The sequence below is a fragment of the Triplophysa dalaica genome, chromosome 1 (genome assembly GCF_015846415.1).
Source record: "Triplophysa dalaica isolate WHDGS20190420 chromosome 1, ASM1584641v1, whole genome shotgun sequence".
In the NCBI taxonomy this organism is placed as follows: domain Eukaryota; kingdom Metazoa; phylum Chordata; class Actinopteri; order Cypriniformes; family Nemacheilidae; genus Triplophysa; species Triplophysa dalaica.
Window position 1 is genome coordinate 20,151,036 of NC_079542.1, and position 22,734 is coordinate 20,173,769.

Here is a 22,734-nt window from a genome sequence, read left to right on the forward strand (position 1 = left end):
ACAAATGTGGACTTTCTATAACAGTCGGATTCTGAAGATTTTATCCTTAAGAAAATTCAGTTTCTAAAATCACCTCAGCAAGTGAGAAGCGTAAACTCCCTGCTGGAGTATCCAACTAACAGCTTCATAATGTGGTCTTGAATTGTTTTTAACTGGTCTAGGACAGTCATTTATGCTCATTAGCTGCTCAAAGCAGGTATAGATTGTTTATTAGTTGAAAACTCGCTGGTGGGCCTGGTTTCAACTGGATATTCATCTTGGTCAAGCTAATTGGAGCTGGTAACCCCCCTTGGACAAGCTTGGAAAAAAGATAAAGCGTCCATACTGACCACCTTATGCCGGTTTGACCTTTTATCCAGCAAGATTAGTAGACACACATGCAAGCACACTTCCTCTCACAGAACCCAATATTAGAATCTCTGTGATATTTCATCCATGAAAGATTAAAAACATGTATCTCTGAAGACAGATGGGCTTGCAATCATTATCTGTGTAGAACTAGACTAAGAAGCTACAAACAGCTGCTGAATAAGAAATTACGTTTATGCACCAACCTGTTAATTGTCGGAGGCCGTTTTGAGCATACATATGAAAACGCATGTTGGAACTACAATTGCGTTATATCATTGAATTCTTTGGAATACAGACTTACGGTTGGTCTCGTTTGAAAAAAGAAAAGTAGCTGATTATTGGTAAAAAAACACACTCACTGAAAAAAATTAAAGGTATGTGTAGTAGAGTAGGCGGGCGAGACCGTGGTTCGAGTCCGGTGAGTAAATGTGAATTAGCGCCATCTGTAAGCACACCAGGCTCGAATCACGTAGGAGATAGGGAGCATATAAAAGGAACGCGCGACCGGACCGTCAAAGAGAGAGGACCGGGCCCGAACTTATGTTAAGTTTATATTTATGTTTTGTTTGCCGGCGGTCGTCCGTGAGGGGCCGCCGGCTGTTATTATTTCTGTTATTAAATGTTTAAAATGTCTTCCGGTTCCCGACTCCTTCCTTCCCTTTTATGGAGATGTATTACAGTATGTTGTTAGGTTTATTGTAAAAACAAAATAAAAAAAGTGTTTGATTAAAAACTACATTTAAAAAATATGGGTCGCAAAAGGATAACAAAAAATCTAGGCACACTCTTTATAAAAAAGAATCAATTACCCTCCCTACATAAGTTATTTAAAAAAATACCAAAGAAATCTGTATTCTATAGTCTTGGACCTTTCCAATGATATATCGTGTGTAGTTAGTATTATACGATTAGAAATTACATGCACAATATTGACTCAAACTTAGGTGTCCCGTATACAGAACGGGTGACCGTTAACAGGCTTCAACTTGTGTTATCCAACCGACAGATGACAGTATATTACTGTAGTACATGTGATAATAAACAGACCTGTACTTTATCTGAGAATCTTACAGCAGCGTGTCTAATGCCATTTTGACAAGCAGATTAACAGCCGAATGACAGTGTCATATGAATAGATGTGGTGTAAATAGAGACATTGATAGTCTTTATTATCACTTTTCTTCACAGTTAAAGCTAAAGTGAGTGAGATGTTCCACAGTGATTTCAGTATGACGGTCGATTCAATGCTGACACTAAATGGCAGTCACACAACAGTATGTGTTCCACACATTAAGAGAGATGTTCATGGCAGAATCCTTCTGCGTCACAGGCGTTTGTGGGTCATCTCAAATGTCCATGGCACCCGTTTCCTGGCCCCTTGCCTACTCTCTGTTCACTGTTTTATGAAACCACATGAAATGGTGGTTTGTCACAAAAATAGCAATTGTCACTAGTAGAAATTATATTCTTGATATCAAGAATTATAGTTTTTACTTGTTAAAATATATCATTGTTGAAATCAAAAATGTATATCCTGAGAATGATTAAAAGCTAAGTCAGTTTGTCATAGTCAACAGTACAATATGCATTATGTGTGTTTTGTTTTATGTTTTCTGTCTTTTTCTTTCTCTCACTATTTCTCTAATTCATCTGTTATATTCTGAAGCTCACCGTGTGTTTATATAGACTGTTTCAACAGACGAGCCTGGCCTGAAGTTAACTTCCACTCTTTCTTTGTTTTAAAGCTGGTTTATCATTTACATCCAAACGACTGTCTCTTTTCTCTTTAAAGTGTTTGTGAACACTCTTGATCTGTTTGTCTTTCAGATGGCCGACCAATAGGAGTTGAGGGTATCCAGGTGCTGGGCACTGGAAACCTGATGATCTCTGATGTCAGAGTTCAGCATTCTGGTGTCTATGTCTGTGCGGCTAACAAACCAGGAACCCGCGTGCGCAGAACTGCTCAGGGACGTCTAGTTGTGCAAGGTGAGCAGCTGCGGTTCTCTGTTTCAGAGGTTGCAGGAATTATGTTGAGAAAGTGGAGGTGGTTGTGACTATGTGCATCTACACTGGGGCTTTAAGGACATGTCAACCTGCAGACACTGCTTTGGAATTCATTAACAGACACTGTTCGGAAGATATTTATTAAAAGATATATATCATTCAATTCTTGATCTATGTTGGACATTTTTAACCCAAATCTACCTTGCAATATTTAATAAACACTTTATCGAATTTCCCAAATATGCCCAGGCTGTCTTATTTTTGTCCGTATATTAAAAAGGAAAACTCCACCCCAGCATGAATAATCAGAAGCGTGGTGTTGTGTATGAATTTGCTGCATGCCAATGATGGTTCTTGAACTGTCTTTGAAGTTGAACGGGTGTAAATTCTGATGGCGGCTTCAGCACTCTATAGATGAATTGAATGAAAATGATCTCAGTGGGCAGCTGGTGTCAGTTTCTGCCTTTTGCTCACTGTAATCCACTTCATTTACCTCTCTCTAAGAGAAGAGCGAGGGCCATGGTTTCAGAAACTCTAAAATGGGTAGTAAAAAGGCAAAGAAGAAAAAAACAGAAAGGCCCAGGAGAGAAATAAGCGGGAGAGAAGGAGAAAGATACGAGAAGAAGGTAGAGATGCCACAAATGATATATCACTGTAGTACATCAATACTTAATCCTCCAGCACCATCCCCTATTCTCTCTCTCTTGTGCACTCAGAGATAGAGAAATGAAAGAGAGGACTAATTTGCAGGGCTGTGACTCTGAGAAGTACTGGACCTGTGAGAGCAGTTAGAAGCTCTCTTATCATTTATTTATTAAGAAGAGCAGGAGACTGAAAATCCAGGAGAGAGACTGTGGGAGTCTTTAACACATTCTGATATACTGCCTTTAATAATTAAAACCATCATGCCCTGGATGATGATGTGAATATAAATATGAATATGACAATAATTGAAATGGACACAAATGTTGCTAATCAATAAGCAATCTCACATTGCTGGATTAAATGTGGCCTAATTAAGCAGTTGAAGTCTATTAGATTAGTACGCCAGCTGTGTGTCAGTTGGCAGTTACAACACAGCACAGGTAGAGGGATGGTTTTGAGTAAGGTTGGGGGCAGCGGGTGACTCTGGGGGACCACGGCTGAAAGCGGAGATTCGAGATTACTGCGTATCCTTCCCCAGCCCCCCACATCTGTTCTGTAGCACTTAATCTATTTTCATTTCACACCGTGTCATTAATGGATTCTCAGTTTCATCCTCTGGCCCTGTGAAATCTGTTTTTGCTCCGCTCTAATCGAGTTCATCTAAAGCTTTCTGCAAGTTTATTCCTGTTACCACCCACTGCTGTCACAATACATTCATTAAAAATGTGAGGAAGCCAAAGCCTTGGAGTGGGTCTTTCTCGCTCTTTGCCTATACAGTAGATACATTGGGCCTCATTCATGAAACATTCGTAAATATATGAGTATATTCCGGGTGATTTGTGTGTAAAACAGATCTTCCCGAAAACTTTCCTCTGGATTCATAAATACTTCGTAAACGTCAGATGTGATACTAAAATGTATCTTCTCCACTTGGACGGCTGTGTAAAAAAGGACAGTGATGATGTCTGCGTTTAACCAAAGTTAAAAAGTCATATGATAAAGGACTGTCAAAATAACCTGTGAAATGTCATTATGATACATAGTGCATCAAATGCAGTATCATCAGTTTGTCTGAAATAATATGGAACGTTAAGTGCAGTTTTACGCACTATTTTACACTTGGTATGTAGCAGGCGTACATTTTTTTCGTACTAACTAAAATTTTGAAAATATGAACATTTTCATGAATCCGAAGATTTACGTCAAAACGACTTTACGAACGATTTACACAAAAAAACGTGTTCTGCTCGTGTTTCATGAATGAGGCCCATTTTGTGTGCAGTTGTATTACAATTATTTATACATTATTTCTATTGCGGTTTATAAAATCTTTACCTCACTTTCCAAATGTCATGTTTATCGATCTTCTTCATCTTTATTTGTCTTACAGCCCCTGCAGAGTTTGTTCAGGCCCCTCAGTCTATTGCTCGACCAGTGGGGACAACTGCCATTTTCACATGTCTAACCCAGGGCGAGCCTGTCCCCCAGATCACCTGGCTAAAAAATGGAGAGGTCCTAGAGCCTGACGGCCATATCAAACTTCGGAATAACAACAGGTAAGCTGGAAAACACCGTTCCTGTCTGTGTCTTCGGTAACGGTTCCCCAAAAACGAAAATTCTGTCATCATTTACTCAGCCTCGAGTTGTTATTTTTGGGTGAACTGTCTCTTTAAGTATGTTTCTTACACAGATCATTGTCTTCTCTTATGCCATAGTCAGTGATTCCAAACCACGAGAACACATATACCAGTAGGCAGTTAGGAGGATTTCGATTTTTACTTGTTAAGCCTGTACAGTAAGTGTTTGGGGTTATTCATTTGTAATTTATTACATTTGCAGTCAGGTTGAGGGTAGTGCTGCAGGACATCATTGTTTCTGTCATTGTGTCCTCTTCCAGCTGGAGTGTTATGACAGCATGTTAGGATGACACTTGAGGTCGACAGGACAAATGTCCAAACAGAATTTACATCATTCCTGGAAGCTTCATATCTGAGAGTCATTTCTGCTTTTGCAGACATTCAGCACCCCTGTGTTCCTCCGCTGTGCTATTTTGTTTTTTCCACAACTGCTTTGGTTGTGATTATGTCTTTGGAAATGGAGTGTGACATGATGTCTAACGCTAAAAAAGGCTTTATTGCCAGGGATTTTGTTTAGGTTAAAGGGCACGTTTACAGCATGAGAGAAAATCAGTGAAAATCAGTGAGGTTCTTCATAATCTCTACAAAATTTATAACAGCAAAGATAAAGAGAGACTGTAATCGACAAAGGAAATCAGTTGGAGAAAACAAGTCGGCTGGGGACAGGCTTTAGCTGACAGAAATGACCAGAACAGGTAGTGAGAGAAAGCAAGAGGAAAGATGAAAGATGAAGGGGGAGAGAGGGGGGCAGTAATGCCGAATCTTAGCAACACCATTAGCTAATTGACTCAGTTTGTAGAGTAAAACATTATTCTTATTGATCAGTTTACATACATCACAGACTGTTTTTTTCAAATGTTTTGGTTTTTGAATGATTACAATGTAAAGCCAATGTAAATTCTGTAAATATAAGGTGTGTAATTTCTCTGTTCGGTTACGAAGTGGCATTTTTTGCTTTCTTGTAATAACCCCACAACACTACGGATGGAATGTACAAAAAATTTGATTTTCTAAATCTTTCTTTTAAAAATAGAAAAAGTGCCCCCAACTACAGGCAGAATCCACTTGAGTACATTAAAAGTATCTCACATTTAAGGCACTAAATTGTAAGAATGTTGCAACATGTAATCTCTGTACTGATGTTTTTAAAACCGCAGTTTTCAAGGAGAAACTTGTCTATTTAAGCCAGTCTATATACTGTATTGTTTGCGTGTCTGTGAATCAGCAGGATAGGGTAATCTGGCAGTCAGCACTAATATATTCAAGTTCCTTACAGAGAGACAGGGTGATACTGACCTTCAAGTAGTTTGGACAAGGAAAGCGATCGAGAATCGATTTGTACATTTAACAAACTTGCATGTGCACACATTAATCACCCAGCACACACATATATGCCCCCCCCCCGCCCCAAAGGTCATGATATACTAGATGCTCACATTGAAAGGTAAACATGCACACTGAGCATGTGCAAATATGAGTCAGCTCATCCTATTGTCAACATTGGTCTGGGTTCGTGCGCTCATGTACCTTAACACACACCAACTTTTGCATCGCTCTGGCTCATCTAGAAGCAGATCATTTTGTTTTATGAATAAGCAGTGTAATATTATTATATTTTTATATATATACAGTATGAGGATTTGCATGCGTCTGGATGTATTAAATCAAATGCATGAGTTAACTTGCCCTTCATGTTCATTAAAGGTGTAAACATTTGGTTATGCATTATAATTTATGATATAATGTAAATTTATTGCATCCGCTTAACAGAATTTCAAGGTTTTTCTCCTATTTGAATGGACTTTTATCTAAACAAATTAGCAGTACTTTTTGAATCATGTACACTCAAATGAGATGAAAGGCTGTGAAATCAATAGTTTAAAGTTCACCAGTCAAAAAATAAAAAATCATTTATTCACCCTCATCTCATTCAAATCCTGCATTTTGAGTGTAACTCGTCTTCTTAATGCTCTCTTGGGTACTGCCACATCTCCGAAAAATACTGTGGTTTTTGCCTTTTTATTTGTCAATGCGTTATGCTTCTATACTAAAAATCATACACATTTTGAAAACAGAGTGCCATTGCATATTTGCAAAAAAATATTGTCCATCCTGGAAGTCTGTGTTAGGTGTGTGTTTGAAAGGCACAGTCTGACTGTAGGTCATGCGCTTAAATAGCTGCAGGAGCAGAGGGTGGGGTGCACTGCCAGCTCCATAAACATAAAACACTATTACAGTGGCAATCAAAATGCCAATTCACACAGCACACACCAGCATTTACAGCAGTCGTTGTAGAAGGCTCTCTATTACGTCTGCATTCCACATGTTGCACAAAATGTTCATAATACTGTATGAATGTCACAAGTAATGATGTTTAATTGTTTGATAATGGTGATCTTGTGCTTTAATGCATGAACCATTCATGCATTGTTCTGATCTCAGATTTGATTTGTCTTGTCATTTATTTATATTGTAGTTCTGACTATTGAGAGAAATGATTTAAAGGTCCAGTGTGTATTTTTTTTGGAGGATCTGTTGACAGAAATGCAACATAATATACGTAACTATGAGTTCAGAGGTGTATAAAGACCTTACATAATGAACATTATATTTTGATAACCTTAGAATGAGCTCTTTTTATCTACATACACTGTTGTTTCTTCAGTAGCCCTTAACGGACAAACTCTGCATAATGCGTTTCATAAATACGTTATTTCCTTCGGGAAAGAAACAAAAACGTGAAGACATCTTAGTTTTGTGTAAGCCACCGTACTGCTTCGAAAGGGAGGGGTGGAGTGAGCCGTGGGTTGCAATTTGCAACCTAACTGCTAGATGTCGCTAAATTTCATACACTGGACCTTTAACTTCAAATCTTATTTTTGTATGATATGTTTTTTTTTATGCAGCTGAACAGACAAAAACATATTTCTGACGCCTTTCTTTCACTCTTTTTGAACTCTATTATCTGTCTCATGGTAATCCAAGAAGCTTTGGCCTTGACCTCTTCTGCAGTCAGTCATTTCCACAAGGCTTTCACTGAATTTTCAGGCAGACTCATATGCATATCTGCGATCTAACTCCCCCCTTGCCCACCCTTTTCTCATCTCTCTCTATCCTCCCTCTAGAGGGCATAATAATAAGGGTGACCACCCCATTCAAGAGGCACTGCTCTGTGACGGCTATGCAAACATGCTCTCATTTTGCTGAATAGCAGCCCTCCTATCTCAGGATGTTCTCTGTCAGTCTGAAGAGAGGCCTGAATATACAGACATATAGAGGGTGTTCAGCTGCCTCAAGCAGACTGTGAGCTTTTTCTCTTCAGACATCAACATTCTGAACAACAATAAAGAGCTTTTGTAGAAAACACATCAGTTGTGAAAGTTATGTGTGGTTCTGAGGATGAGAGGATAATGATGAGAGAATAATAGATTTGCTTATCTAAGTAAAGTTGATTTAGTCAACCTTAAAAACAAAATGAAATTAAAACGGGAGTTGTGGATTCTACTTAATATCTATAAGCTCAGGTTTATATACAGTAGTAGTGTACACCAAAGATTTACACATGTGAAATATACTCTTCTGGATATATACTCTATGTACTCTAATGTCATCATTTGGTTTTGTCCAATCACATGTGCTGAAGATGAACGTAAGATGTATGTCGCTGTTCTTCTGAAACCTCTTATCTCCATATTATGTGATTATTGTTTTCAAATCATTATCATTAGTCATCCTTTATGTTTGTCACAGGGATTTGCAAATACCTTACCAATAAAATGTATTAAAGGGGTCATATGGCACGAATACATGTTTTTTTCTGTGTCTTTGGTGTTTTATAAGTTGCCCATGCATGTATTAGACACAGAAAATTGCAAAAATTAAAATGTCTGAACAAAAGATGCATTCTATCTAAAAGCCAATGCTCACCCAAACGTGCCTGAGACCCCCACTAATCTACATCAGTTCGTGGTTTGATTTGACTAAGACCGCCCGAATGTTTACTCAAGTAAGGTCGGCGTACCTGTCAGTACAATTTCTTTGAAACCTGATGTTCCACAAATGGTAAGAGGCGTTAAATTTCCGTCACACGCTTGCAGTATTCGACCAATCACTACGCACTGGTTGACTGGCCAATCATAGCACACCTCGCTTTTCAGAGCGATGAGCTTTGTAAAAAATCTCCACATTTCAGAGCAAAAGAGGAGATACAAACGTAAACGGTATGTGAAAAATACAGGATCTTTTTACCTTTAATTGTGTAATCACATTACGTTACATCTAAAACAAACTCCTTTAAAAAGTGCTTGACAACTTTGACTACACAGTTGTAACAAGATTCAAGATATGGAAGGAAGGAGGCGGGAACCGGCAAACATTTAAACATTTAATAACAGAAATAATAACAGCCGGCGGCCCCTCAAGGACGACCGCGGGCAAAATAACATAAATACAAATATAAGCACAAGTTCGGGCCCAGTCCTCTCTCTTCGACCATCCGGTCGCTCGTTCCTTTTATATGCTCCCAATCTCCTACATGATTCGAGCCTGGTGTGCGCACAGCTGGCGCTCATTCACAATTACTCACCGGACTCGAACCACGTTCTCGCCCCGCCTACTCTACTACAACAGTATTTAATCATTCAAAAGTAGAGTGTTTTTTGGACATCCAAAGTTTTGGAAGGGCAGCGAAGATATGCATAGTGTCTACAAATGTTTGAAAACAGACGGCTCGCTGTTACACCGGCTGTCAAAGAGGGTAACACAAACTCACGTGTACCCCCACTGTGTGTTTTCAGTGAGCATACGTGACACACTGTGCTGTCTAGACGGTTGTAGGGAAATTGTAACAGTGTGTGTCCCTCTGTTCTTCACAGTGCAAGGCTGACAGTATGAAACGGGCCTAAACATAGACAGATTGGCCCAAAGAACATGGAGTCAATGTGGGGGGTGGGAGGAATGTCATGTGTTAGTGCCTCATGTGTTAGTGACTTTCTGTTGGGTGGTCTGTCTGTGTGTGGGCTGAGATGAGCAAATCAGTGTAGAGAGAAGCTGCCATCCAGCCTTTTTCACTATGGTAACATCATGCCCCACTCGGTCACATTGAAACACAATGGAACGTTCTGCTGGCGTGTGTTTTACAAGTGCCCTCAGATTAAAACCACTCCAGCTATTTACATGCACAGGATGTAAATCAACATGTACATTAGTTTAGATTATGTGTAGATTATGCATTTTTGATTTAAACATTCTTGTTGTGCCGTGAAATAACAAAATAAAATGTCTGAATATATGTGTTGCTTCTCAACGTGTAATCACTTTTTCTTTTGATTGTATGTTCGATGTCATTGAGAAGGTGGAGTTCACAAGCAAGAGTGTAAACAATCAATCGCTACCGAAACAGCATGTTCATACTGGTCGACACAAAACACTTCAACACCCTGCGACAAACATTTTGTCAAAATTGCACTGAATTTGTAGTCTTAACAGGGCATTAGACACAAAGAGCATAAAAGGAAGGATAAAATCCCCATGACTAACCAGCACAGAAAAAACCTTGTAAAAAGAATAAATGCAAATCACACTGTACATATTTGAATGGTTTCACATGTAAACCTATCCCCTCCCATTCAGTCAAACGCAGCAACCCCCTCAAATTTATCCAGCAACACGATCAGCATACAAAAATGTACCCAAGTGGGAGGGGCTTACAGAGAATGAAAGGTGGAAGTTGAGGGTCACCATTTCATATCCTGGCCCTTTAAATGATGTTTTTATTTTTTTCATTCTCTCATGGCCTCAGGATTGGGGGGAGAACTTGTTATTATATATTCAACACTAATAATGCTTCCCCACCACCATCAGCACCTCCTCCAGCAGTGAAAGAGGGGGGGCACAGAGGAGGAGGTGGTGTAAAAAAATCCTGAAGGGGGAAAATTTCAAATGAGGGCCATTGAGAACGAATAGAAAACTAAAGAGGATGATTCAGGAGGGAGGAGTTTGACAGATGGTTGGGGTTGTTCATGTTAATGAGCATCCAGAGACGGTGTTAGTGTATGTATAATTTTTTTAAAAACATAATTTTTTAAAAAACATAAGTTACATGGTGATCAAGGTTAGTCACATGTGTTCGGTTGGTTTGTGTGAGAAGCTTAATGTGTGACTTTATGAGACCAGTTTCTACTGCCCCGGTGAAAAGGTAGCAAAACTAATTAGCTTCCATTGTTTTCTTCAACCCCATTCCCTCTCTCCCTGCTTTTTCTCTATTTCGCAGTTCTCTGACCATCTATGGTGTAACCCCGGAGGATGAGGCAATATATCAATGCATTGCAGAGAACAGCGCAGGCTCCACACAAGCCAGCGCTCGTTTGACTGTGCTGTGGGCGGACGGGTTGCCGGGAGTGCCCACGGAGGTACATGCAGACGCCCTTTCCCCATCCTCCATTCAGGTGTCCTGGAAGGAGCCCACCCAAAACACTCAGGACATTATTGGATATGTGCTTCATATCCGCAAGACAGCTGGTAGGAAAACCACGTTTGTTTTCTCACTTCTTCTTCTTCCCATAGCTGCATCAAAGCCTAACCGCATTTGATCACCACAATTTGTTCAAAGCTCACACACAAAATCAAACAAAATGTAATGCTCTCCAGGACTGTATGTAAAACACATTACAGTAAATCAATACCTTCATTTAAAGTGAACATGCATTTTCAATGTAATACCGACGTTATTCAATTCTCCCTAGCTGTCGTCATGGAAATCATGTAGATTAGGAGTCAATAGCATATGATTGCCTTTTCTCTTGCCATCAGCAATAGATGGACTATTTATGTGTTTATTTACGAGAGGCCAGACACTAGAAGGTTGTTCCTGAAAGCTCGTCACGAGAATGGATGTATATTCAGATCTCCATGCCTCCCTCCTGGGAAGCTTTTAAATTGCATGTTGATGTTTATCTGTGCTGGAGCGAATACAACCGAGCTGCTTATTGTGAGGCATTTACAGAAGTGCTCTTAAGTGTCCTCCGCTAAGCTTTCCCTGTCCACAATCTCTCACTCTATTTCCTCTGCAGTACCATCCGATGGCTGATTATCAGCCGAAGGGACTGACCATTAGCCTCTGCTGTAATTTAGGTTTCAGAGACCATGATACGCCTAGAAGAAAGGCAATCTTACATTCAAAGTCTCGCTGGCCTACAGCGCAATGGGATTTGTTTTGCAGTCTGAGTCATTTATTATGTCTATGATTACTGGTAGCGATTCGACTTGAATTAATAATAGGATGATAACATTTAATGCAGCCATAAATGTGGCAAAGCATTTGAGAGGCAAATTGTTATGATTGATCTTTAATCTTCCTTTCACTCTTTACCCTCTTTAGACCCGATGGAGATGGAGTACCAGGAGGCTGTGAGTAAAACCACCCTGCAGCAGGTGATTGGAGATCTGGAAACTTCAACCAGCTACAGCTTCTATGTGAAAGCTTACACGTCCCGTGGAGCCAGCAAAGCCTCTGAGAGCGCTGTGGAGAGCACCCTAGGAGAAGGTAAAAAAAATCATTTTGTCGAGCAATTGTATGATTTCAAGTATTTTATGAGTTGTTAATTACGTTTCTTTTAAAAAACCATTAGGGGCTACTTAAAAAAACGTCACCTCTTAAGGATAAAGCATTTCCCTCAGAGGTGTTTTTGACACAGCACAGTGTTTATTCGGGGTTGTTCGGGGTAGCTCTCACACTCCCCTTCCTATCTTGATGATGGAATACATTAAATCTGAGGCTCTATGTTTGCTATGGTTGCAGTTCCTGCCCCGCCGGCGCTGTTCACGAGGGTGATTAATTCTACGGTGGTTCAGGCCACATGGGAGCCCTCTGCTAAGATGGGCCAGCAGGAAGGATTCATCCTCTACTACCGTAAGGTCCCCGTTCCCCTCTTCACGGGACCACTGACCTTTGCACGGAATGTGACTCAATACAACATTACTCAGCTGGGTGAGTCTGGCAGCAGGGGTTCAGGGCTTCATTCTTCAAGGAGAAGGGGAACACCAACAATAGTGTATTTGGCAATACAGATCTGAATACAGATCTTAGCCTGTTGAAGGGCTCAAGACAATCAAACAGATGAAATTATGTCCTATCACAATAATTACATATGTAGACAAAGGTTAGGAGCTGATTTTCAGAAAAAGCTGTGAGGACTACAGTACGTTCTTGTTTGGTCACTGTAGGCATTATCAAACAACGCAAGATATATGAATATGATATCTTCGTTTTTATAATATTGTTCTTGCCTCTTTTTGCAGACCCATCATTTATTTATGAAATTAAGATTCTTGCTTTCAACCAGCATGGAAAGGGCAATGCCACCTTGCGTTTCGTGTCTCTCAAGGAGTCGTTGGAGAAATCAGGTGACTGACTCTCATTCACTTACCATCCGTGTCTGTTTGGCTTTTTGTAAATTATGTAAAGACTTACGTCACTGTATGTGTTTTGTCCTGCAGTGCTGAATACTCCTTGTGACTGTGTAAAAGACGAACAGAGTAAGAGCTCCACCACGGGCATCATCATCGGCATCCACATCGGAGTAACCTGCATTATCTTCTGTCTACTCTTTCTCATGTTCAGCTACAGAGGAAGGTGAGGAATCATTGTGGTCTGTGGTTTTGCCACTGGTACTAATGGAATAAATTATTAATTAGATATTAATCTGTACGGGCCATGAAGGCAGCCCTTTTGCTGACGTGGCTTTCAATATTAATAAATAAATCAATTTATTATGATGGCAGGTTCAGCTAGGCCAGCAGAGAGGTTTGTAAATTGTGGGATGGGCGACACTGATGTTAAGGATGCAGATATTCTGTTCACAGCCACAGGAAAATATTTTTGTTTATTTCTGTGAACCACAAACAATATTTCTCCCAAATTTGCTATATGCATTTATTTGCAGAAAACAAAAACTGTAGAAACAGGTCAAAATAACAGAAACGATGCTCTGTGTATCTCAAATACTGCAAAAAAAGTCCATATCCTCTTTTAAGCAATACAACATTAATATTTGTGCATGTATTTAAGAAACGTTTATTTGTAAACCTTGATTTTTATCACAGTTTCATATGTATTGTCATGCTGTCAGTCTTTCACTTCATTGCTGTTTGATTTCTGGTCTCTTAAATTTTTCTCCTGCTGTATATTGTGTGGTAAACCCTAACCATTTGGCTTACACAAGCTTAGTGTAATAAACCTATTTGCTGTGGCTGGTAAGACTGCTAAATCCCACGAAAAGAATTTCCTCTGGCTTGTTAGTTCTTATTGAAATAATATTTCAGAACCTATCTTCTATATGTGTCTGATAAGAAAGGTTTCAATGGACGCAGCCGTATTGAATCATTCTCTCATTGCAGGTTGATGATGTGTAAAACTGTTCAGGCCACCAGACAGGTGGGCCGTAACCCAGCAGCGGGAGCTGTGCTGGAGTCCTCCTCCTCCTCACAGGCAGCTCTGGCCCTGAACGGCCCCCACAGGTTCAGCGCAGAGGGGAATGGAGGACCTCACACGGCGAAGAATTACATCGACTCCAATGAGATGGAGAGGCTCTTTCCAGGTCCGTCCCACTTCACCCATCCACCTGATGCCACCCACATGGTAAGCCTTAGGGGGAATGCATACATTTATAGAAATGTGGATTGCATGGTTGTTATTCTTCTCAAAGAGGACCTGTATGACTGTGTGTGTATGAAACAGATGTTTGTGGATGTGTAGGGGCATTTCACCAAAACTTAGGCTATGGCAACATTTCCTCTGCTCTGGCCATACAACAATGACATTCCAAAGTAACGGAACCATAAATTATACCACATCATATCTAAACAATACAAGAATCCACAAAACTGAAAAAATGTACAGACATGCACAGACACTTACAGATAACAAACCTACCCTCATATCATTTAAAATGTGCTTTTTAAAGCTCTTATTCTGCTGCAAAAGGGCAACCCCAAGGAAAATCCACACCCAGAGCCAGATATTGTCTTTACAACCACCAATGACTACGTTAATCGGGTACGAGTTTAAAATATAGGCCAAACATTAAATGATATTAACAGCAAACATGATTAAATATAAAACATGTGTTACCTTGTAGCAGTGCAGTTTATTGTGTAAATAGCGGTGAGATTGAAGCAGTGCAAAATCTGTGACATCCAAATGAAAACACAGGTAATCCAGAAACACGCGCAGATTTCAGAGCAGTGAACTGCAACACTGGCACATGGATTACATTTTTTATTATTCACAGATAATGTAACAAATTTTATTCATCTTGCAAAATTTAAACATCTGGCTTGTGCAGATGAGATTGTTATGTGACTGTTAAAATGAAAAAAATTGTACTATAATATATACTGAATATAATACTATAAAAATAAGAATTGCTAATTTATTGGCACATGTCGACATTAAAGACCTCACTACTACCCCTTAATTTACCATACACTATATTATTAAACAGCTGTTAGACATTTTTTTAGAAAAAATGAGACTATAATAAGTGCAATTCAAATAAAAAATACCCTGAAAAAAACCCTGAAAGTTTGCAATAACTATACAATGGTTTTTGGTAACCCAGATATCACTTTAATGTCGCAGAATCAGAATGATAGTCAATTCAATTCAATTCAAGTTTATTTATATAGCGCTTTTCATTGTTTCAAAGCAGCTTTACAGGGGCAAACAGGAAAAACTGAGAAGTTAAAACACAGCACAGTGCATGGTATTTATACAACGAGTAACATTCTAATAAATAATATCTAATTTCTAATTAAATAATAAATGAATGAATGCAGTCTCCCGGTGAGCAGGCCAACACTGCCCTGCTGTGGCGAGGAACCCAAACTCCAATGATTGATTAATGGAGAAAAAAACCTCGGGACAAACCAGGCTCAACCGGGAGGGCCAGATCCCCTCTGACGTGTCATAGCTGCACTCAAACTGGTGACATGTGATTTTAGTTTAGCATTTAATACCAAATATTGTAACTTCAGCATTAATAAGACAAATAGTCCGTCTTTGCTCTTGGTTGGGGATGTAGTGGTCTGAGCTGGGATGGTCCGATGGTCATATTTCTCTTGGCTGGTGGTGGAATTGCCTTAGATGGAGCTGGGATGGTAAGTCAGTCTGCAGCTGTAGCTAGCGTAATCTCAAATTGGGGATGGGCATCTGTCGGTCGTCTGGATATGGTGGAACTTCTTCCTACCTCGGGATGGGCATCCCAAGGCAGAGGCGGAAAGAGAATAAAGAGAATAATTAGCGCAGCTGCTGTTCATTAACTATGCATTAAGTGAAAGCGTGGCTTAAAAGATGTGTCTTTAATCTAGATTTAAATTGGGAGAGTGTGTCTGACCCTCGAATAGTATCAGCAAGGCTATTCCAGAGTTTAGGTGCTACGTATGAGAAAGCTCGTCCCCCTTTGGTGGATTTTTTTATTCTAGGTGTTGTCAAAAGTCCTAAGTTTTGAGATCTTAGAGAGCGTGATGGGTTGTAACGTGATGTAGTCATGCTCATTCACACTTTAAGATATGTATTTATTTATGTATTATATAAGGTTTTATTGTATTAAAGCTGTTAAAAAAACGACCTCAATAGCCTAGATTGACCCCTAACTAAACTCTATGACCTTAATGGGCACACATATTTGTATTTATACATATCTGAATAAATCAAAGCACTTTGGTGTTTTTTTCATTGTCAACATAGTTATGTTTGCTTCTTTTCAGATTGAGAGCTCCCTGGTGTCCTGTTCATTCAATGATACTCAGATGTCCACGCTTCCCCTGGATGACTTAAGACTCATAGAGGAGTGTGAAGTGCAGTTCCAGCAGCGTCCAGCAGAGGATGAAAGCTGATGATGAGACTTCCTCTATCCTCCACTAAGACTCCTGTCCAACTCAGGTCAACTGAAGTATTCAACTTTATCATTTCTGTGCAAAGATTATATTATTTGTATATTACATTCCCTTTGCGGGAATCACTGGACAGTAGAATGCTGGGGTCCATCTGTCCTCCTTAGTGGGTGAAGGAAAGTTATTATTCCTCCTGGGTAGGTAAACAAAATAATATGTTATTTTAGTTACGTTTGGCAGTGTGCCGAAACTTTCAGTATTTTAACCACATTTCAGTTTTTTAACACGTTCAATGACCTGGTGCCTGCTATCAGCCTACCAATTGTTTCGAATTCAGAGACCACCTACCAGGGATTATTCTCAGGATTTTTGTTTTCAGTGATATCAATGTTTTTTTATTAGGTTTTAGCCTTTATAAAGACTTTAGAGTTGGCTATGTGAACCTTAGAACTTGTGACAAAAAACTCTACCTCAGCTGGAATGAATGTGTTTAAGGAAGTCTCTGAGATCTGCATCTTGCTGTCTGTTCTGTTTCTACACATCAAGCGTTCAGTCGAAATGAAAAAGGTGCTTCTCTACCTCGGATTTCAAGGATTGCCGCTCTCCTGCTCTCTACGGGCAAACCACGAAAAAAATCCAACGTATAGCACTTCCAAATGTTAAAGTCAATGTTCTACCTCTAAATAACTTTGTTGTTTTTGTCATTGTGGTTCTTCTCTTAAATTGAAACGGAGCTTCTGTTCGTGAGATCCTGGCTTCACCATGTTGATGAATTGCTGTTTTGATATGTCAGTACCTCATGCCAATTGACAAATTACACTGTTGTATGAATTTTGCTTGTAAAGATCTCCTAGTATTCACGTAGGATTGTTTTTTGTTCCTTTTGTTTGTTCCTTAACAGAGTATTTTTATTTTTATTGTAGTCGACTTGGAAAGACTTTATAAGAAAAACTGCACTGTTATGACTTCAGGATAAAATTGTGGCTCTCAGAAACAACTTGTTAAAGTTGGGAGAAGACAGGTAACCATGCTGGACAAAGCTATACAAATGATGTCCATGGGTATTTGAATGGTTCGGTTTCACGTGTTTGCATGTTTTGTGAAAAAAACTAATAGGCGTGCAAATATACTCATATATGAAACATTCTGTTCGGATTTAAGTACATATGCTGTTTCTGTGGGTGCTGATATATTAGTAAACTTAATTGTTGCCGGTCTGGGATAATCAGTCACTGTTGATACACATATCGCACATTTTGATATTTCATCATAGTTGTGACTTCAGAAGTTGTGATTTGAACTCTCCAGCAACTTTATAAACGAAACAATGTGGTCCGATGTGATGCACCTGCTGCATGTTATGAATTGCACAAACAGCCGAACATATAAGCGTCACTATGGAAAGAATGAGCATTCTGGTATTCTTCGACCCAACATTCCTTTAGGAGCCAAAGTCAGACACTGAAGACTCTTAAGGCGTCTGTGTGGAGTTGTACATCACACACATAAATCGTATACCCCTCCTTCCCATCTTTTAGTTCCATGCTGATCAGGGCGCACAAAGTGCATCAGTTATATTGTGCTGTACGCACATAACCACACATTCATAATTTAGCAGAATACAAGTAAAGGGGGACTTCTGAGCTGGTCTGCTCGTCTCTTCACGTGTCAAAGTGTCTGGCCTGCTTTTGAAACACCCTTCAATTGGTGTTCACTGTGTGCTCAGCCACCCAATCCAAGACCAGCTGTTTCAAAGTACCAGCAAGATTTTCTGTCTCCTCTGATGTCCCATATGGTGCATATATATTTTCTTAGTTACCTACCTCAACACAGCAGCCATGCTCTCAGGTCACTCCTGCTCGTATGGGGAGATTGTTATTTATGTATAGTACAAACACATATTCATGCGCACACATAATGTACATACACCCATCAGTAGCGAACATCTCTCAGTAAGATAAAAGCAGAAATGCATTAGCTTTTCATACTCTTTGCTTTTATGACGTGATTTTAGTCCCCTGCGTGGGTTTCTCTATTAGATTGTTCTATTGAGTTGAATCCACCTTGATCAGATGTGTGAGACTTACAGGCTTGTGTCTGACTTCAACATCAGTACCTGAATCCATATTCTCTATTTGCCACCATAACAATGTACAGTATATGATCGCCATTATTGTCAGTGTATGTGTGGATAATGAGTCACATTTGCATATTTCATAATGCCCAGAAATTCTGTAATCAATCCTTTTTTTAGGAATTGACAAAGTAAGGCTAGATAATCAATCGGTTGTTTATATACCACATGTTCCTGTGACTACATGATCCCATTAGAAGTGCACAGTATATAACAGTGAAGAAATGTGTCAAACAATGTGCTGTATATTTATTGTAATGAATGCATATTGTGGATGCTTCTGTGTTGTCTGTATACAGATACGCGCTCAACTCTTTGGCTGTGTTTAATAGAAGTAATTGAACAACGGAAGGTATGTGTTACGCTGTGCTGTTGAAGTTTCTATGAAATATCTATTGTACAGTTTTTGTGCTCTTGACATTCTTGTAATATGAATATTATAAGAAGAACTGAGTTGTGTAATGCAATACAATTGTCAATGCTGTTACAAAAATGTCATCCGCAGGTTAATGCACTTGTTGTTTTCTGGTGGATTTTCTGGTGGTGTGTCGTTTGTTTGTCTCTGAAGCGCCTATAGGCACTTCGGCAAAATTCAGTGCTGTGTTTGAAAACAGTGTTTTGCCAAGCTTAAGTAGAAAAACACTTGTACAGAATGTATTAGATGCCAAAATGTGGAAATCTGTGTTTTATGACAAATTGGTTGGTTTGTATTACGGTAGCCCTGTTTGGCCATAAACAGGTGTTAATTTCAGATTTGTGTTTATCAAATGTCAGATTTATCAGTCACCTTACACATTACATTTGTCCAATATCAATTCTCTCTGTTTTCCAAAGAAAAACTATTCTCTAGTGAACTTCCATGTGTCTCTTACTCTGTGGCGCATTCCTTCCCCCTTCAGTCCCTTTAAAGGGAGATTCAGCACTTATCAGCTTTTAAAATCTAGACGTCTTATAAAGAAAAAAACCTGTTTCACATGCATTGAACATGTGAGGATAACCATCATCATGAAAAGTTACTGTGATAAAGCATGAGGTCCCCAGGCTCTCTGCTCGCAACACTTGTTTCTCTTTGTTTACTTCAATATGTTGTGTATAGTTTTTAGTTTGGAGTGTGAAAAGAACAAAAACCTCTCACACACACACGCATACATGCGTGCGCTGTCGCATCCCTGTAAAGAAAGACATGTTTGTGTCAGCATTAGTCCTGCATCCCAGCTTTCCCCAGGGAAACTCGTTGCTGAAGCATTAACATGCAGCAGCCCCGGCTCCCAGCAACGCTATGGCAACACTGACCTATTCAGAGCAGCAGAAAGTTCAAACTTTGAATGTGTAAAACAAACACGGTTTTGTGTGACATAATATGCACCAGTTTTAGTCTGTTAAGCCCCTTTCAGGACAGGGATTAAAGGGGTGAGCGTTTTTATCCTTCACTAGGAGGTGAAGCAACAGCAGCATGAGTGAGAAGAGTTTATCACTCTGTTTCACAAGTTAACACAAACACACAATGGTTCAAAACAGTTTGATGCTTTTCACCTCGTAGTGCAGTCTACCTCGCTCACAAATGTCAAGTCTGATGGGTCAGCTTGCACAGCACAAGCAACTGAATAGATGAATAGATGAACTCTTGAATACTGTAAAGAACACGATTCTACTGTGAAGAATGAGATTTTTTTAAAGGAATAGATCACCCAAAAATGAAAATTCTGTCATCATTTACTCACCCTCAAGTTGTTTTAAACCTGGATGAATTTCTTGGTTCTACTGAGCTGAAAAAAAGATATTTGGAAACATGTTTGTAACCAAGCAGTTCTGGGGCACCACTGACTACCATAGGAAAAAAACTACTACTATGAAAGTCTGTGGTGCCCCAGAAATGTTTGGTTTTCCACATGCTTCAAAATATCTTCTTTTGTATTCAACAATGTATAACTCGAGGATGAGTAAATGATGACTGTCCTGAAGTCTGTCCCTGTATTAAGGACTAGTCATATGTTGTATTGTGCCATTTACAGTGAAATCTAACAGAAACCACTAAATTACAGGGAATGTTTTAGTAATGACAATTCAGAGGGGATTCGCTTAACTGTTGTGAAAGGAATGTCACACAAAAAGAAAATTGACTGATCCTAAAAGTCATTAGGCAGAAAAATCTGGCCAATCACCATGTGAAAATCTGGTGCTATTTTGAAAAATAAAATTGCTTTCATTAAAAATATTTTCATCTTAAGTTGTATGGCTGGATCTCTGGAATGCTGTCAAATACAACAAATTCTTAAGAGGCTAGCAGGCTGGATGGGTTTTAACAAAAACACCTAATATTACTGTTGGTTGTTGTCTAAATCCTGTATTAAAGGTGTGACTATTTATCATGTCTCTTCCTGGTATCCTAATAAAGAAAGTAACTGGGTATACTTTGGCTATAAGTGAAAGATTCTGACATTCCAAAGAGATTTTATGAGACAACTGATGCAGACCATATGCTATGAATAATCCCTCGAAGTGAATAATTTAAGATATAAATCTTTATTTACATTGCTGCATGCTGACCTTCTTAGCTTCCATTCTGTATTACTGTCCATTTGTTGGTTTTAACAAGCAAAGAGAATTTGTTGTGTTTGGTAAATGACAGCATGACAAAGATACAATCCGTAGCGCTTAAGGTGAAAAAGCCTTGAATGTTTGTCAGTTGTTTCAATTACATGGATAAAAACATTTTTGTTTACGTCAGTTAGGAAGCACAACATGTTAAAAAGCCTTGACTGGTGTTTACCATTTCTGGATTGAAGTCTTTGTTCTGTCTGATTTGATTCTTCAACTGTATCGCAGTTTTTCTTTTGTTATCTGTAATGATGACTATCACTTCTGTAAAACTGTGTTCGTGGCTAAAGCCCTTGTCATACAATATATTGTTTAATTTCCTTACTGTATGGTGCTATTTCTGTCACGTCTGTGTACTACGAGTGAAGGTTCATACGTTTGTATATCCAACACCTCTTCTGCTAAACAGTGAATACCTCTAGTTATATCGCATCTGAAATGAAAAGCTTCAAAGACTCACTGTCAAAATGTTTCATGTTCATTTTTGAAAATCTGGGAAATGATGCATTAATCTCTCATTTTGCAAACTGTATTTGTGTACAGCTATTTAATAACTTTATACACCCTTAGAGAATTACATAATTATGGAAATATATCACGCTTAAGTACCACACATTGTTTAAAGTCTGCTGTACAAACGTTAATTCTGAAGCACAGCAGGGGTGCTTGGGGAAAACTCAAGCCCTCGCTGTTATGCTCTATATGGTTCATCGATGTGTCGTCAGCAGCACTGTTTCACCATCCAGCCTCTGCCCCTCACAGAATACATTTAAGAGAAAGTGACGATAGCACAATAGTTTACTCTTTGCTGCCAGTGTGTGAGGTGTGTTTCCTCTTCACTTCCTCTCTGTAATGCAGGTCCCCATAAAAAAAAAAGAATTCTCAGCATTTGTCAAAGAACAAATGATTCTAGTTTGTTTTTTCCAAATCTGATGTCTGAACCGGTTTGATCACAGCCGGTCACTGTTGTGTATGTACATATATGCATATATTTGAATGTGTATATGTATATTTATATAAAGACAGAATAATAGACCGTTTTTAGTGGTTTGTATTGTTTGAAGGTTCATTGTGAAACACTGAGTAAATAAAGTCAATAACAATGATGACAATAAACTAGTTCTAGTTTTGAAAAAACATGGTTTCATTTGTTTGTGAGTGACTTTTTGCTGCTTCAATTAAGTCTTTCTATCTTCATCTACTTTTCCTCCAGGCCCCTAAAAGTGCTTTAGTGAATCTATATGTGTGTGTGCAGCATGTACAGTATTTCTGTCTGGATAAGGTTTGTTTGCAAACATGTGTGACGATCTGAATTTCTCTTGTCAGCTTTCTGGAATGGTTGCTAATTGTCTATCCACAGTAACCACAGCGTTCAGTATATTGCACATGGATTGATCACACCGGATGTGGAAATTCATGAATAATTTACTCAGATTCACTGACATCAGATTTCTGTTCCACAGACTGCAACTT

General features: G+C 39.1%; 1 protein-coding gene across 1 annotated transcript in view; it reads left to right on the forward strand.

The window, feature by feature from the left end:
- igdcc3 (immunoglobulin superfamily, DCC subclass, member 3) overlaps positions 1-22,331 on the forward strand; it is a 76,642-nt gene extending 54,311 nt beyond the window's left edge. The window contains 9 exon segments of the mRNA XM_056758304.1: positions 2,179-2,337; positions 4,391-4,556; positions 10,909-11,156; positions 12,016-12,180; positions 12,436-12,624; positions 12,936-13,040; positions 13,134-13,269; positions 14,034-14,274; positions 16,404-22,331. Coding sequence (XP_056614282.1) covers positions 2,179-2,337; positions 4,391-4,556; positions 10,909-11,156; positions 12,016-12,180; positions 12,436-12,624; positions 12,936-13,040; positions 13,134-13,269; positions 14,034-14,274; positions 16,404-16,532 — 1,538 coding nt within the window. The 3' untranslated portion in view covers positions 16,533-22,331.
- The last annotated feature ends 403 nt before the right edge of the window (positions 22,332-22,734 follow it).